This window comes from Desmodus rotundus, chromosome 2 (assembly GCF_022682495.2).
Source record: "Desmodus rotundus isolate HL8 chromosome 2, HLdesRot8A.1, whole genome shotgun sequence".
Classification (NCBI taxonomy): Eukaryota; Metazoa; Chordata; class Mammalia; order Chiroptera; family Phyllostomidae; genus Desmodus; species Desmodus rotundus.
The window spans coordinates 157,644,325-157,659,712 of record NC_071388.1 but is presented as its reverse complement, the minus strand read 5'-3'; the positions used below and the strand labels follow the sequence as shown (position 1 = coordinate 157,659,712).

The 15,388-nt window shown below is 33.2% G+C and overlaps 1 protein-coding gene across 4 annotated transcripts in view; it reads right to left on the bottom strand.

Moving 5' to 3' along the window:
- UBR3 (ubiquitin protein ligase E3 component n-recognin 3) overlaps positions 1-15,388 on the bottom strand; it is a 200,602-nt gene that overhangs the window by 34,504 nt on the left and 150,710 nt on the right. For all 4 annotated transcript variants that reach the window (XM_045196300.2, XM_045196301.2, XM_053918766.1 and 1 more), the window contains 3 exons: positions 12,465-12,550; positions 7,394-7,496; positions 3,482-3,585 (listed from right to left, as the gene is read on the bottom strand). In XM_045196300.2, the coding sequence (XP_045052235.2) occupies positions 3,482-3,585; positions 7,394-7,496; positions 12,465-12,550 (293 nt within the window). The remainder of the gene's footprint in view (positions 1-3,481; positions 3,586-7,393; positions 7,497-12,464; positions 12,551-15,388) is intronic.

The following is a 15,388-nucleotide window of genomic DNA, read 5'->3' as shown; positions in this document are numbered from 1 at the left end:
TGCTGCTAAAAAGGTTGGGGACTGCTGATATACATACAACTTGTACTACAACGGATGAACCTTGCAAACTATGCTAAGTGAAAGAACCAGACACAAAAAGCCATGCACTACATAATTTCATAATATTAAATATCCAGTACAGGCAAATCCACAGAGACAGAAAGTAGATTAGTGGCTACTAGGAATTGGGGGAAGAAGCAGATGGGCAGTGACTGTTTAGTGGGTATGAAATTTCCTTTGGGGCTGATGCACATGTTCTGGAACAAGATAATGGTGAGGGTTGCACAATATAGTTAGTATATGTACTGAATTGCACACTTTCAAATGATTAAAATGGTAAATATTATAATTAAAACAATCCAAAATTTATAGTGTCAGTATAAATAAAATATCAAGCTTATTTATTAATAACAGTTAAATCTTTATAGAGTATCATAATTTGTATGAAACACGAATTAGCCTATATTTAAAATAAATAACCACTTCATACACTTAGGTAAAAAGTTTTATCAAAAGATCAAATTGAAGACACACAAAGAATATTTCCTCCAGTAACAAGGCCTTTATACACCCACAGATGTTCCTTTTTTTAACAGAATTTATTGGGGTGACAGGTCAACAAAACCACAGAGGTTTCAAGTGTACAACACAATAAAACAGCAGCTGCACACTGCACTGTGCCCTCGCCACCCAAAGTCAAGTCTCTTTCCACTCCCCTTTATCCCACCTTTGCCTACTTTCAAGTCTCCACACCCCCATTTCCTTCGGCTATCACCACACTGTTCTTGTCTATGTCTATGTGTCATATATGTATCAAGGTCTGTCTGAAAAAAGTCCCCCCATCGTCAATACAACAAGAACAGTTTACACCACATTGATGTAACCTGGCAGCCAAGGAGAGTGGACTGGAATGCGCATGCGTGAATGATGACAACTTTACTGTACTAGTCAGTGGGGATGGTAGATGCTGCTGAGTGAGCATGTGTACTGTGTGGACATCACATTCAAAATGACTGAGCAAGGGGAGCAATGAATCTGCATCAAATTTTGTGTTAAGCTTGAATATTCCTCTGTGGAAACTATTTGGATGATTCGGAAGGCTGCAGCTATGGGCAATTGGTGATTGGCAGCTTCATCACAATACACTCATCCATGCAACATGGCTCGTGCAGAGTTTTTTGGCAAAACATCAAATCACCCAGGTGACTGAGACCCTCTAAAGCCCATATTTGGTGCCCTGTGACTTCTGGCTTTTTCTCAAACTAAAATCACCTTTAAAATGGAGGAGAGATTTCAGACTGTCAAAGAGATTCTGGAAAATACAGTGGAGCAGCTGGTGGCAATTGGGAAAACTGTGTAAGGTCCCAAGGTGCCTACCTTGAAGGGGACTGAGGCATCATTGTCCTAAGTACAATGTTTCTTGTACCTTCTTCAATAAATGCCTCTATTTTTCACAGTACATGGCTGAATACTTTCTGGACAGACCTTGATATGTGTGTGTGCGTGTGTTTCTTTTTTTTTTTGCTTAATCCCTTCATCTTTTTTTACCCAGCCCCCCAACCAACCCTCTTCCCCTCTGACAGCTATCAGTCTGTTTTCTGCATCTATGCTTCTGTTTCTATTTTGTTTCTTAAATTACTTTGTTGATTAGATTCCACATATAAATGAGATCATGTACTATTTGTCTTTCTCTGACTAGTATATTTCACTTAGCATAATAATTTCCAGGTCTACCCATGTTGTAACAAAAGGTAAGATTTTCTTCTTTTTTACAGCCAAGTAGAATTCCATTGTGTATGTACCACTGCTTTATCCACTCATCTACTGATGGGAATTTGAGCTGTTTCCAGATCTTGGCTATTGTAAATAATGCTGCAATGAACACAGGGGTGTAAATATTCTTTCAAATTAGTGTTTTGGCTTTCTTCAGACATATTCCAAGAAGTAGGATCACTGGGTCAAAAGGTAATTCCGTTTTTAATTTTGGGGGGAAACTCCATACTGTTTTCCACAGTGGCTACACCAGTCTGCATTCCCACCAACACTGCACAAGGGTTCCCTTTTCTCCACATCCTGGCCAGTACTTGTTTTTGGGTTTATTGATGACAGCCATTCTGACAGTTGATACCTCACTGTGGTTTTAATTTGCATTTCTGTGATGATTAGCAGTATTGAGCATTTTTTTTTTATATGTCTATTAGCCAACTGTATATCCACTTTGGAGAAATGTCTATTCAGATCTTTTTCTCATTTTTAAATTGGGTTATTTGTCTTCTTGGTATTGATTTATATAAATTCTTTATATATTTTGAAAGTTAACCCTTTATCAGATATTTCATTGGCAAATATGTTCTCCCATGCAGTGGGCTCCCTTTCCACTTTGCTGATGGTTTCTTTTCTGTTCGCATCCCTTGCCCAAGAAGACATATTGGCAAAAATATTACCAAGAGAGATGTCTGAGATACTACTGCTTATGTTTTCTTTTAGAACTTTATGGCTTTGTGATTTATATTAAGTCTTTCATCCATTTTGAGTTTATTCTTATGCATGGTGTAAGCTGGTGGTCTAGTTTCATTTTTTTGCATGTACCTGTCCAATGTTCCCAACACTATTTACTAAAGAGACTTTCTTTACTCCAGCGTATGTTCTTGCCTTCTTTGTCAAATATTAATTGACCATAAAGGTGAGGGTTTATTTCTGGGCTCTCTGTTGTGTTCCACTGATTTACATGTTTGTTCTTATACCAGCACCAGGCTGTTTTGATTACAGTAGACTCGTAGTATAGTTTGATATCAGGTAGTGTGATACCTCCAACTTTGTTCTTCTTTCTCAAGGGTGCTGAGGCTATTCAGCATTTGTTGTTGTTCCATATAAATTTTTGGAATAGTTGTTCTAGATCCCACAGATGTTCTTTTTAGTGTAACTTATAATAGCACAAAAACAAAACAAAAGCAAAATCCTTGTGTCCCAGCAAAGGAGAATAGTTAATTATATGATAGAACATTTTAAATGTGTTCAAATGGAAACTGTAGACTATGGAGTAATAATTAAAACATTACTAGTGTAACATTAATGCTCTTAATATCATATTATGACATTAACACTAAGAAGATGAATCATACTGAATAACATCATACTATTATATCAAAATATACATTCATGTAAATAGGATGAAGACATTAAGGCTAACAGTTTGCTCTATTTTTCACATTTTTGTACTATCGCTTTAATTTTTTAAAAGCAAGTTCTCAGAGTGATTTCACATGTCTTTACCTCATTATAGATTAAAAACCTAAAAAGAACAGACCCATAAAAGAAAAAAAGTCTTCATTATATATATATGACTATAACTAAAAAATTTTTAAATGTTATTTACCTCTAAAGAACTCCATCAGACTAAATGTTGTATTTGTCTCTACAATTTTTAATATATTCATTATATATACTACATAATCTAAGAATCTGAATTATAAAGACATACCTTTGCGTAAGGGCTGCGGCATCATTAAAATCTGAACGAGCAGAAGAGATGTAACATCATGATAAAGAATTGGAACCTCAGGTTGTTGTTCTTCATTTCCCAGCCTAAGAGAAAATGCATAATCACTTTAGACAATATTATACATCTTTTCTTTCCAATTCGTTTTATATTTCACATATATGCCTATGGAACAAAAATCAAACTTACATAAGCAACTGAGAAATCTCAAAAGAATAAGCTAGGGGTCATATTTCTTGCCTAAAGTATAATCTTATAGACTTATATTATTTCCCTGACTTTGCCTTCTATGAAAAAAATTACATAAAAAATTTATTAGGTCTTACTAAAGTAAACAATTAGCATACAATAATTTAACTAAGTCTTTAAATAAGTCAATGCAATTCCTATCAAGATTCCAATGACATACTTCACAGAACTAGAACAAAGAGTTCAAAAATTTATATGGAATCACAAAAGGCCCTGCACAGCAATAGTGATCTTGAGAAAGAACAAATCTGGAGGAATCATACTACCTAATATCAAACTATACTACAAGGCCATAGGAATCAAAACAGCATGGTACTGGCATAAAAACAGATACATAAATCAATGCAACAAAATAAAGAGCCCAGAAATAAACCCACACTTTTATAGCCAGTTAATATTGGACAGAGGAAGTAAGCATATATAATGGGCTAAAGGTAGTTTATTCAATAAAATGGTGTTGGGAAATTGGACAGATATGTGCAGAAAAATGAAATGAGGCCACCTTCTTACACCACACACAAAAATAAATCAAAATGGATCAAAGACTTAAATGTTAGTCCTGAAACCATAAAAAACCTAGAAGAAAATATAGGCAGTAAAATCACAGACATTGCTTCTAGCAATATTTTATCTGATATATCTCTTTCAGGGAAACAAAAGAAAAAAATAAACAAATGGGACTACATCAAACTAAGAGTTTTTGCACAGCAAAGGAAACCATCAACAACAACAAAAAGGTAATCCACAAAATGGGAGAATGTATACACCAATACATCTGATAAGGAATTAACATCCAAAATTTATAAAGAACTTACAAAATGCAACACCCAAAAATTAAACAACCCAATTAAAAAATGGGCAAGGTACCTGAATAGACACTTTTCTAAAGATGACATACAGATGGCCAACAAACACATGAAAAGATGTTCACCATCATTAATCATCAGAGAAATGCAAATTAAAACCACAATGAAGTATCACCTGTCAGAATGGCTGTCATCAATAAATCAACAAACAACAGTGCTATCAAGGATGTGGAGATCAGGGAATGCTTTTGCACTCTTGATGGGAATGTAGATTGCTGTAGCCACTGTGGAAAGCAGTGTGGAGATACCTCAAAAAAGTAAAGATGGATCTGCCTTTTGACCAGAAATCCCACTTCTGGGAATATATCCAAAGAAACCCAAAACACTAATTTGAAGGGACACAAGCACCCCTATGTTCACTGCAGCATTATTTACAATCACCATGATATGGAAGCAGCCCGAGTGTCCATCAGTAGATGGGAGGATAAAACAAACGTGGGACATGTACACAATGGAATTCTACTCGACCGTAAAAAAGAGGACAATTTTACCCTTTGCAACAGCATAGATGGACCTGGAGAACATTATGCTAAGTGAAATAAGCCAGTCAGAGAAAGACAAATACCATATGATTTCACTCATATGTGGAATCTAATGAACAAACTGAACTAACAAGCAAAATAGAGACAGACTCACAGATAGAGAGCAGGATGATAGTTAGGGGGTGGGGAGTTGAAGGGGAGGGATCAAGCAAAAAAAAAAACTGGACTCATGGACATGGACGATAGTGCAGGCAGTGTGGTGACTGCAGGAGGAGGGTGTGTAAGGGGGACAAACGGTGATGGAAAAATACAATAAAAAATAAAATAAATTAAAAACAAAGAAATCCATATCATTAGTAATAGAATTTTGTGTTGAAAAACTATTTAAAGTGAGAAAACAAGAAAAGATACCTCAATTTTAAAAAATCTAATATATAGGTATGAAATACAGATGACATTATAATTAACTGTAGAGTCACAAATTAGTAAACTAATGAAGCATAAAAAAGAGAGTAAATACAGGGGAGAAAAAATCAAACAGATTTTTCTGGAAATTCCCTAGATTTCTTAGTGCTAGGAAAGGAAGCATGGAGTAATAGTTAAGAACTTAGGCTCTGAAATCAGAAAGGTTTGAAATCAATGCCAGCTGTATTCCTTAACAGCTGTGTATCCTCAAAGAAGATTTTAATTAACCTTTCTAGGCCTCATGTTCCTGATATGTATTAAATAAAAACTGGGATAACAATGGTATGTACGGTACAGAGTCATGGTACAATCAAGTGAGATTATATACACAGAACACAAAAGCGCCTAGCACGAAGTAAGCACTACGGAAGTGTTCGCAGCATTTACTACCATCCTAATGGATAGCAAATCGTAGGGCCCATAAAGAGCACAACCCAGCAATGAGTATTACGGAAAGCATGGTACCTGGGTCTCTTCTTTAAACTCTTAATTCAACAATTCTATACTTAAAAAATCTTTTGTTTGCTGAACATCTTTAGACTCAGAGTTAGGCTTTTTAATACTTCATTTAAACACCACCCTGTCACTGACTATGCAAGTCTAGCCAGGAAAAAAAATACTCGCTCGCACAAACAAAAGTGATTTTCCTTAGCCACAACATGAAAAATATTTAGTTTGCTCATTTTGTCTATAAACACCTCAAAACACACAAAATTTTATTTTATTTTGTTTTTGAGAAGTAGCAGGACATATTCATAACCTCAAAGTATCTACCCACAAGATACCAACTACAAGGGATGAAATAATACCTATACAGTGAAAAAACCTGGCAGATACTACATTAGCCAAATGATGACAGTTATTATCATCAATAACAAGATAAATCAATAGCATGTGCCTCCTGATAAAACACAGTAAAAAGAACACATTACTTCTGTGGTATTTCTGCCAAAAATTTATAGCCTGAATCTAACCACTAGGAAATATTAGACAAAAATAAATTGGACAATTCTACAAAATAACTGACCTGAGTTCTTTTTTTAAAAAGCATCATTAAATACAAAAAAAAAAGTGAGGAACAATTTCAGATTAAAGGAAATTGAAGAGACATGACAACTAAACAGATGCATGATCTTGAATTTTCTTTGCACTGCATTTGCATTTCCCAGGGTGTTACTGAAACAACTAGCAAAATCTGAACAGGTTCTGTATGAGGCAGGGGTCAATACTGACTATTTCCCATATAAATAGACAATTAACCAACACCTTTCACTATAAAGACTATGCTCCCCTCACTGCTCCTCAGTGCCATCTATACTATAAATCCAGTATCTAGTACATCAGAAGAACGGTTTGTGTGTGTGTGTGTGTGTGTGTGTGTTTTTAAAAGGTGTATTGTTTTGTTTAGTTTTAATCACTATTGTGCAGCACCTAATGAAATACTAGATTTAGGAAAGAATTATCAAGGATTGCAAAAACCCTTAGAAGAAAGGCTAACGGGGAACTTTACAATGGAGGGATCAGATTTAGACTACCTGAACCCACGGATCAATTCTGATGTTAAAAGAGGGGCAACCAGCCATTTTGTGCCTCCATTAGACTACTTTATCTGCATAAAAACTAATGGGATTCTTTAAAAAATTTTTCTCAGTGGGTAGGAATTTTTATGCAATTTTTACAGAAAATATAATTGTAAACTTTTCAATTTTTATTACATATTTCTGTATTTTATGAGGAAAATTCATATTCATAAAGAATTCCAATCTTATTTTTATACTTAAACATTTTTAAAAAACAGTTTTAACTGACTTTAATCTTTCAATAATACTTACTGTGAATTCATCTCTTCTAACTGTGTAAGCTTTCTCCAGGGATTATACTCAGAATCGATGCTATAAAGCCGCATGTGCAAGGCTAATACATGGAACAGTTGATCTAAATAAATTGAAGAAAAGGTAATTAGAAAGTTTACAAAATTCTTCCAGAACAAAATTCAGACAAAATTTCTAACTAATTCATAAATGTTTCCTATCCTTATAATTATAGTTCACCAACTTTAAGTACCAATTACTTGAGGATCTCTTTTATGCTAAACTTTAAGGAGAAAGAGATGGAGAGAAACATCAATATGTGGTTGCCTCTCAGGCACCCCCTACTGGGGATCTGGCCTGCAACCAAGGCATGTTCCCTGACTGGGAATCGAACCAGTGACCCCTTGGTTCACAGGCCCACACTCAAGCCACTGAGCTACACCAGCCAGTGTCATCAGGTTTATTTCTTAACTTGTTTTCCTCCCTTTCCCTTCCCCTTCCCAAGTAATTCCACATTGTGTCATGTTATCTCATTATTTTTTTTTGCAAACTATAGTTCTTTCAGCCTAGAATAGTACCTTCTTGTCTTCAAAGAAAATTTAATTCATCACCAGCTCAAGCACTCTTCTGTAAAGTTTTCTCTAATATCATACCTGAGACAGATGTAATCAGCCCTTGCTTTTATGCATTCTCTATACCTTGAGTTAACTATTTTAGCACTTTTTATACAGCCCTGTAATTATCTTTTCCTTGCTCCTATTAGATGGTGAGTTCTCCCTGAAAAAGACAATTGTGTCTTTTCCTCTTTGTACTTCCTAGGTTAGCACAGTGTTTAACATATAATGGGATTTTTTAAGAATGATGAATATTATATGAATAAGTCAACCATCCTGTAAAAATCATAATATCTAAGCATAAAATTCATGAAGAATTTATACTTGTCCTTTTCTCTCATAATAACGCACTGGGTCAGTAACCAAAAATAGGCCAATTAATCAGACTTAATCTCATTGCTCCCAAAGAGACGACCTATCAACACCACGAGAGCAGTGCTTAACCTGACTAGTCCCACCTTCTTCCCCATGCTGGCTACTGCAACAACTCTCGTGGGACGAAGAATTCTATTTTTCTGAAATACCTAATCAAATGCTTTCTTTACAACTGTGAGAAATCTAAGGCATTATCATGTGCTTAATTACAACACAGACATATCATTACTAAAACAAAACATCACTAAAAGACTGGTCTGTCCTTAAAAAAAAACAAACCCCCTAAGATTTCATTATAAGAGGTCTGAGCTGGAACAAACAAGTAAGGTTTAACAATACCTTCCATCAACTTTAAAGTAAGACTATTTTACATATTCACAAAAAAATCTATAAAATACAGAAAAACAACTCTATATTTTCTGTAAAATTAATAGATTTACATGTATGACTACCAATACCATACATACATAATGAAACACCATTATGTCCATTTTTATGTCTACAGGCATATCCACTTAAGGAAACTGAACCCAAGTTGTTACATGTGAAAATCTTTTTAAAATGCTTTTGAGCAGATGTTCATTGGGCTTGGAAATTCTGTGTCTCCATCAGTTACTTCAGGATATGTAAGAAATTGAAAACTGGTATATTATTTCTTCATATAACTCATATTAGTCATTAAGAAAGAAATACATATGAAAGAAAGAATTATCCTAAAGACTTTTATAAATTTGTTCTACCATAAATTTTATCACTGTTAAAATTTCCCTAAGGCAAACTTAACTTGGTCTGCATTTCCACCTCAAGATTTTAGTTCTGTAAATGTAATTATCAGTGAGTAAATATAACTGTCAAAGAAAAAACAATCTCTGAATTAGCACAGGGAGAAAAACCTCAATTTCTCTGTAAGGAAAAAGACAAGGTAACAGGAGGGTTAGTGTGGCAGAGCCTGTAAGGATCCAGGGCAACAGTGTGCTATAGGATGTCCTTGACTAAGCCCATGGGTGAAAGCTCTTAAAGGCTCTGCATCCTCCGGGACACTTAGGGCAAGGGATACATCATACATAACTGAACTCAGAGTCAGAAGAGCTGGGTTCAAGTGCAAATTCTGACATTTGCCAGCTGTATGACTTGGTAAAGCAATCACCACGAACTTTAGTTTCCTTTTCTATGAAAAAGAGATCAATGATCTATGTGAAAGTACTTTACCAACTTTAAAACTAGAGATGTAAGGTATTGTTAAAATACCATAGTATGCTGCTAATGTGAATCAATTTTGCTCATACTTTACTGCGAAAAATTTCCCATACACATATTTAAGAGTGAACTCTTATTTTGACTACATACTGGTCATTTTACTTCAATACTTAAAATTTTGGCTGAATACACGAGCACTACAATTTTATTTGATTCTTCAGTATAAATTTGCCAGTAGCATTTTCTGGTTTCACTGTCAGAGAAAGAAGAATCTTCTCCCTGCCGCGACCTTCCACTCCTCCCCTGACTTGTGCTTGCATGCCCATCATTACCTATCACGCATTACCCAAGCTGTTCAGACAAAATTTATTAAATAGTTCTTGACAAAACTAATCTTCAATTTCATCAAAAAGTTGTGAAGAAACATTATTTCAAAAGTGAAATTTCCCTTATCATTTACTTAATTAGTGGAGCATTTTCTCACTCTCTTACCCCAAAATATTATGGAAAAAAGAGACACTTCGCACAAAGAAATATACAGGTGATGTATCATAGGATTGTACACTTGAAACCTATATAATTAATTTATTAACCAATATTTAATTAAATGTGAAAAAATTAAATTAAAAAAATTTTATGAGATATTTAAGAGGCAATGGAGAGCCAAAGAATGGGAAAAGGAAAATATTGACTTTTAAGGAGTCTCTAGAAAAAGACAAAATTTTTGTTTAATAGTACCATTAAAGTTCTATTGGAAGATGAAAAAAATGACATATTTGATCTAAGAGCTTATGAGACACCATCGACTTAAGTTCTGGTGTTCAGCCTAAATCAGGTGTGAGTTAAGCTTCAAAAAAAAACAAATACAGTAAGTTTATAAACTTAAAAATGGTGGGATTTCATATGATATACAATATATTCTACATACATGACTTAATAGAGCTGCTTTTATAAATAGTAGGATAAATAATGCATAAGCAATTGAACAATAACAAATCATATGAAAACTAAAATCTAAATATTTTGTTGTATATCCTAAATATATATAATTTTCACTATCAACCATACTTCAATAAAGCTGAATAAAAACATAATTGATTAAAAAAACAAATAAAACTCAAAACAGTATTAACTTATATTTAAGATGCGCTTTATCATGACCTTCCCTGCATTGGCATAATATAATCTCTGATTTGCTAAAGGGGGAATTAAAAGGAAATGAAAGTTTGGAAGTAACTATCAATTTAATAATTTAAATAAATATTGAGTGTAATAATTGAAGTGGTTACTGCTAGAGTTTTACTACTAATTTTAGGATTCTGAATAAATTCATCATTTATAAACCTCTGAATAAATTTAAATACCTAAGAGGAAAAAAATAAAGTTTTGAACATAAAAATAAAATTCCTTTATTAAACCCTTACTAACATAACAATTTTTGGAATATCATCAGCCAATGCCAAACAGCAATTAAGAAAAGTTAACAAAAAATAATTTATATTAGTAAAATCATAGTTTCTGCTAATTCAAACAGACTAGACGCTAATACTCCTGTGTACCAACAACTTCCCCATTAAGCATAACACCAAATCACTGGGTATAAGTAGGGTTTAACTGCATTCATCAAGGGGGGCAATAAATACTAAATAATCAGTAAAAAAACCCCAAAAAAACCTTCAAAACATTAAAGTTCTAGGAATCAAGTGATAACCCAAAATAAAATAAGAAAATCTAATATAACTAGTAAGAATTTTAAAACTCAGTTGAAATTTCATACGTTTGTATATTGATGTTAGAAATTTCAAATTAGTTTTGATTAGTCTTTTGCTTTAAAATCATTCCAAAATTACATACATCTTTTTATCTTTTTAAAAGGTTTTATTTGTTTATTTTTAGGGAGGGAGAGAAATATCAATGTGTGGTTGCCACTTGAGTACCCCTGCTGGGGACCTGCCCCGCAACCCAGGCATGTGCCCTGACTGGGAATAGAACCGGTGACCCTTTGGTTCATAGACCAGCACTCAATCCACTGAGCCACACCAGGCAGGGCATATATCTTTTTAAAATAATGTACATATATTTTTGAAAACCAATATGTACTGATAATTTTTATAATTACTAATATTTTAGCACTTAAGAAAAGATATTTATTTTTCAAAAGATTATATTAGGTATTTTAAACAATTTTTATTTCCTGTACCAATCACATTAATATTTTAACTCCAGTAATTTGAAACCAATAATTAGCTATACATGACATTAGACAATATTATTTCCAGAATTCACATTGATTCTCTAAACAACGACTAAAAAAGAGATAGCATCAAAACCATGTTCATAAAAAATCTACGTTAGCTCCAAATGACACTTCTCTCAACTCTACCCTTATAAAAGTGTTAAAGAATCATGCCATTTTACAATATAAAGTATATTCATAAATGAAAGCAAATATATACAACTTTAATGCACTTTAACATGCATATCGAAGTACAGTAAAAATGCCTTTTTTCCTTAACAGCAGCTATATACAGGGCTCTGTAGGCAATACAAATTGTCATTATAAATGATTTTCTTAAATCTAGACAATGTGAAAATTCTTTAAAGGAATTCAAGTTCAAGGACAGTTTTTTATATCTGGGAATAGTATATTGTCTTAGAACCAATGTGAATCTGATCAATTAGTATGGCATTTATTTACTGAGTAATCACAGTACAGAAAGAGTGGAATATTCTTGATTCTTCTAAGTGCAGGATTAACCATTTAAGGCATATAATCACTATTAAAATGGATTATATATAACATAAAAAGAAACTGAAAATACAACAAAAGATCACTTTGTCTGTACATGCTTTCAAATATGCCGTAATTATAAATTTTTAAAATTTTAACCCTGTTTAATACTTACTTAAACAAGACCTTTTACCAGCTGTGCTCGCACCACCTGAACACAAATTGCCTCCTCGATGAATCAATTCAAGTTCCAAATTGGTTCTGTAAGTAAAGCATTATAGTATATCTCAGTCATTAGGCTGAAGCAATCAATACTTTTTGATTTGTCTTACTGATATGACTGAATCAACCTAAATAATAAAGTTCTTCAACTTTATTATTTGCATAAATATAACTTATGCATTATCAGCACAATTTTATTTCTGATACTTAGAAATAAAAAAGGAGACAGTTTATCTGTCCTTACTTATATGTACATATGTATACCTACAAAACCGCACACACATCATGGTGAAATTCAAAATTCCAAATGTTGTCAAACACTAAAACCTAGGCCATAAGGAAAATACCCACATAAACCTACAAATGAACCTGAAGAATCTGTACTGTCAGCCGCTGAGTAGGGGTCACTGCCATACAACACACGAGGGCACACCGATTTTTCTATCAGTGGAGCTTAGAGGGCATCTAGAAATCAATACTGAGAAGCAACATCACTAACGTCAACGTGGCTAGCAACAACACGCAATTAACAGCAGTCTTTATATGGATTTCTAAAATTACGGTTTTATTAAAATACACTGTGTAACTATTGACACTGCTAAGCATCAGTCGTATTGTTCATATAGATCTGAAATTATGAAATATTTAGCAATTTTTAACTTACAAAATAGGAATAATTAGTAAATTAATACTTTGAAAATCAAACTGATGCAGAATCTAAAATTTACTCAAAAATAGTAACAGCAAAATAGCCATTTTTGCCAAAATAATAAATAAAAATTCTGAATGACAAATTGTGTATTTTTAACTTCAACAGTATTAATAAACTTAAATATACCTTTATTTGCCACAACTAAAACTGAATAAACATGTTTATATCCAAGATATGCATCTGAGACTACTAGTGAGCTATATCTCCCTCTTAAAAAAAAAATTAGGCAGCCAAGTTTCAAACTTACTCTTTACAAGTGAACTCAAGAATGAATATTATGCTATTTTATTTAAAACAAAACACTTTGAACTGGTTGTGATTGTATTTTGAACAAGAATGTTTCAAAATGTTATTTTCATACATTTACTTATAAATGCAAACTGTTCAAAATATTAAATATTCCTAAATCTGTACATTTGCCTCCCACTTCTAAAGGAATGCTTCAATCCTGTCTAGTTGTTGGGGCAGGGGGTGGGCAGTGAGTCAGGAGAGGGAAGAAAAGCAATTTAACACTGATAATGTTTCTGCTCAGAGCTCCATCTGGTTGCTGCTGATAAGGGCATCTGTGTGACAAGGAAATTTTCCACCCTTCAGGCGATTTGCATTGCTCACTGAACTTCTAAAAACCTACCAGCAAGGAAGCAGGGACAAGGATTTCGTATTAGTGGACAGAAAGCGAGCGGAGACCAGCATGTGGTCCTTCATCAGGGGAATATAAATGAGATCAATACATTTTGTTTTCACAAATCTTCCATTGCCTAATCTGTAGGAAAAAATTAATGGCTATATTCTCTTATAAAAACTAAGATTTTCTGGACAATACTTTTAAAAGAGCTAACCAGAAACATGATTCTTACAATCGAATGTCAGAACTAGAATGTTAACTTTTATTTCAGCATAACTTGCAAAAATATTCATTAAAATATAAATACAAGAACAATTCTGTTTATTCAATCATCAGAGAAGATACTTTAAAGGGTGACAAACATGTTACTAGGAGTGTTATTTTAAAGAATTCTTGGGAAAAAAACTACTAAATGTAATTAATTATTTCTGACTATGGTAGGACAACCTCCTATACAACATCCTTTCTGAATTAAAAAAACAAATACTACCTATCCAAAAGGTTAGTGTGATGCAATATTATCTAAAACTTTAAAAATCAACGCCAGAGGCCCTAACCATCAGCTTTTCCTTATTTCATTTACAACAAAATTGGCCCTCTAATGTGACACTGCTGGAGAAAAGAAGACACAAATGTATCTTGTGCACCATGCCTGACCTTCCTTCAATGCTGAAAGTCACAACACAATAGTTTTTCCTGCCCTCCTAAATGGATGATGTTAAAATAAAGATGTTTGGGAGCAGGAGTTTTCTGAGCATTCCAACAATTTCTTCTTTACTGCCCTCAGAAAATCTTCTAAGGCTTCACCATACAAATAAAATTAAAAACAAAGATATACTCATTGTCCTACAAAGAAAGCTCTACAACAATTATTAAAGGAAATAATTTTACAGGCTAGTTACCCACTAGAAATATTTTGTTTCTAAACATCAAAAAATTTGAGCTCCCCAAAGAGCAAACAAAATTACTTATTCAACAGGAAGAAATTCAGCTCCAGGAAACTAGGGTTGCAGTCAATTCAAATTATTAATGTCAAATAAATAAACTTGTACATTCCAATCAACTATATATTTAAGAATTATGACATTTAATTCAAAAGTTAAGTAATTCAAATTAAGCTTATTTCAAAATATTTTATTTAAATATCTAAGCATTTCTGATATTAATATTTTAATGCTTACCTTTTAGGCATATCATATCTATTGTCATAAATATTTATGAAATAAGGTTATATGCTAGGCATAAGATAATTATAAAGAATCTGTTTTTGTACCTTGAGAAAATTACTTCCTATTCAAATAATACACAATATACTTTTCTTCCTTCAATTCCTGTTTTTGTTTTCTGAGTCAATTTTGTTTCTGTTTTCTTTTTAATGACTAAATAAAACTTAGAGAAGGCATGCAATCTCACTGTGAAAACTTTGCAATGGCCTGGGTAATTTTAACCAAAGGAAAATGAGGTTTTTAAGCATTATATACTTTCTCACTCAGAATCATTATTTTACTGCTTTAGAGTTTATCACTGAGGATCTGAGGAG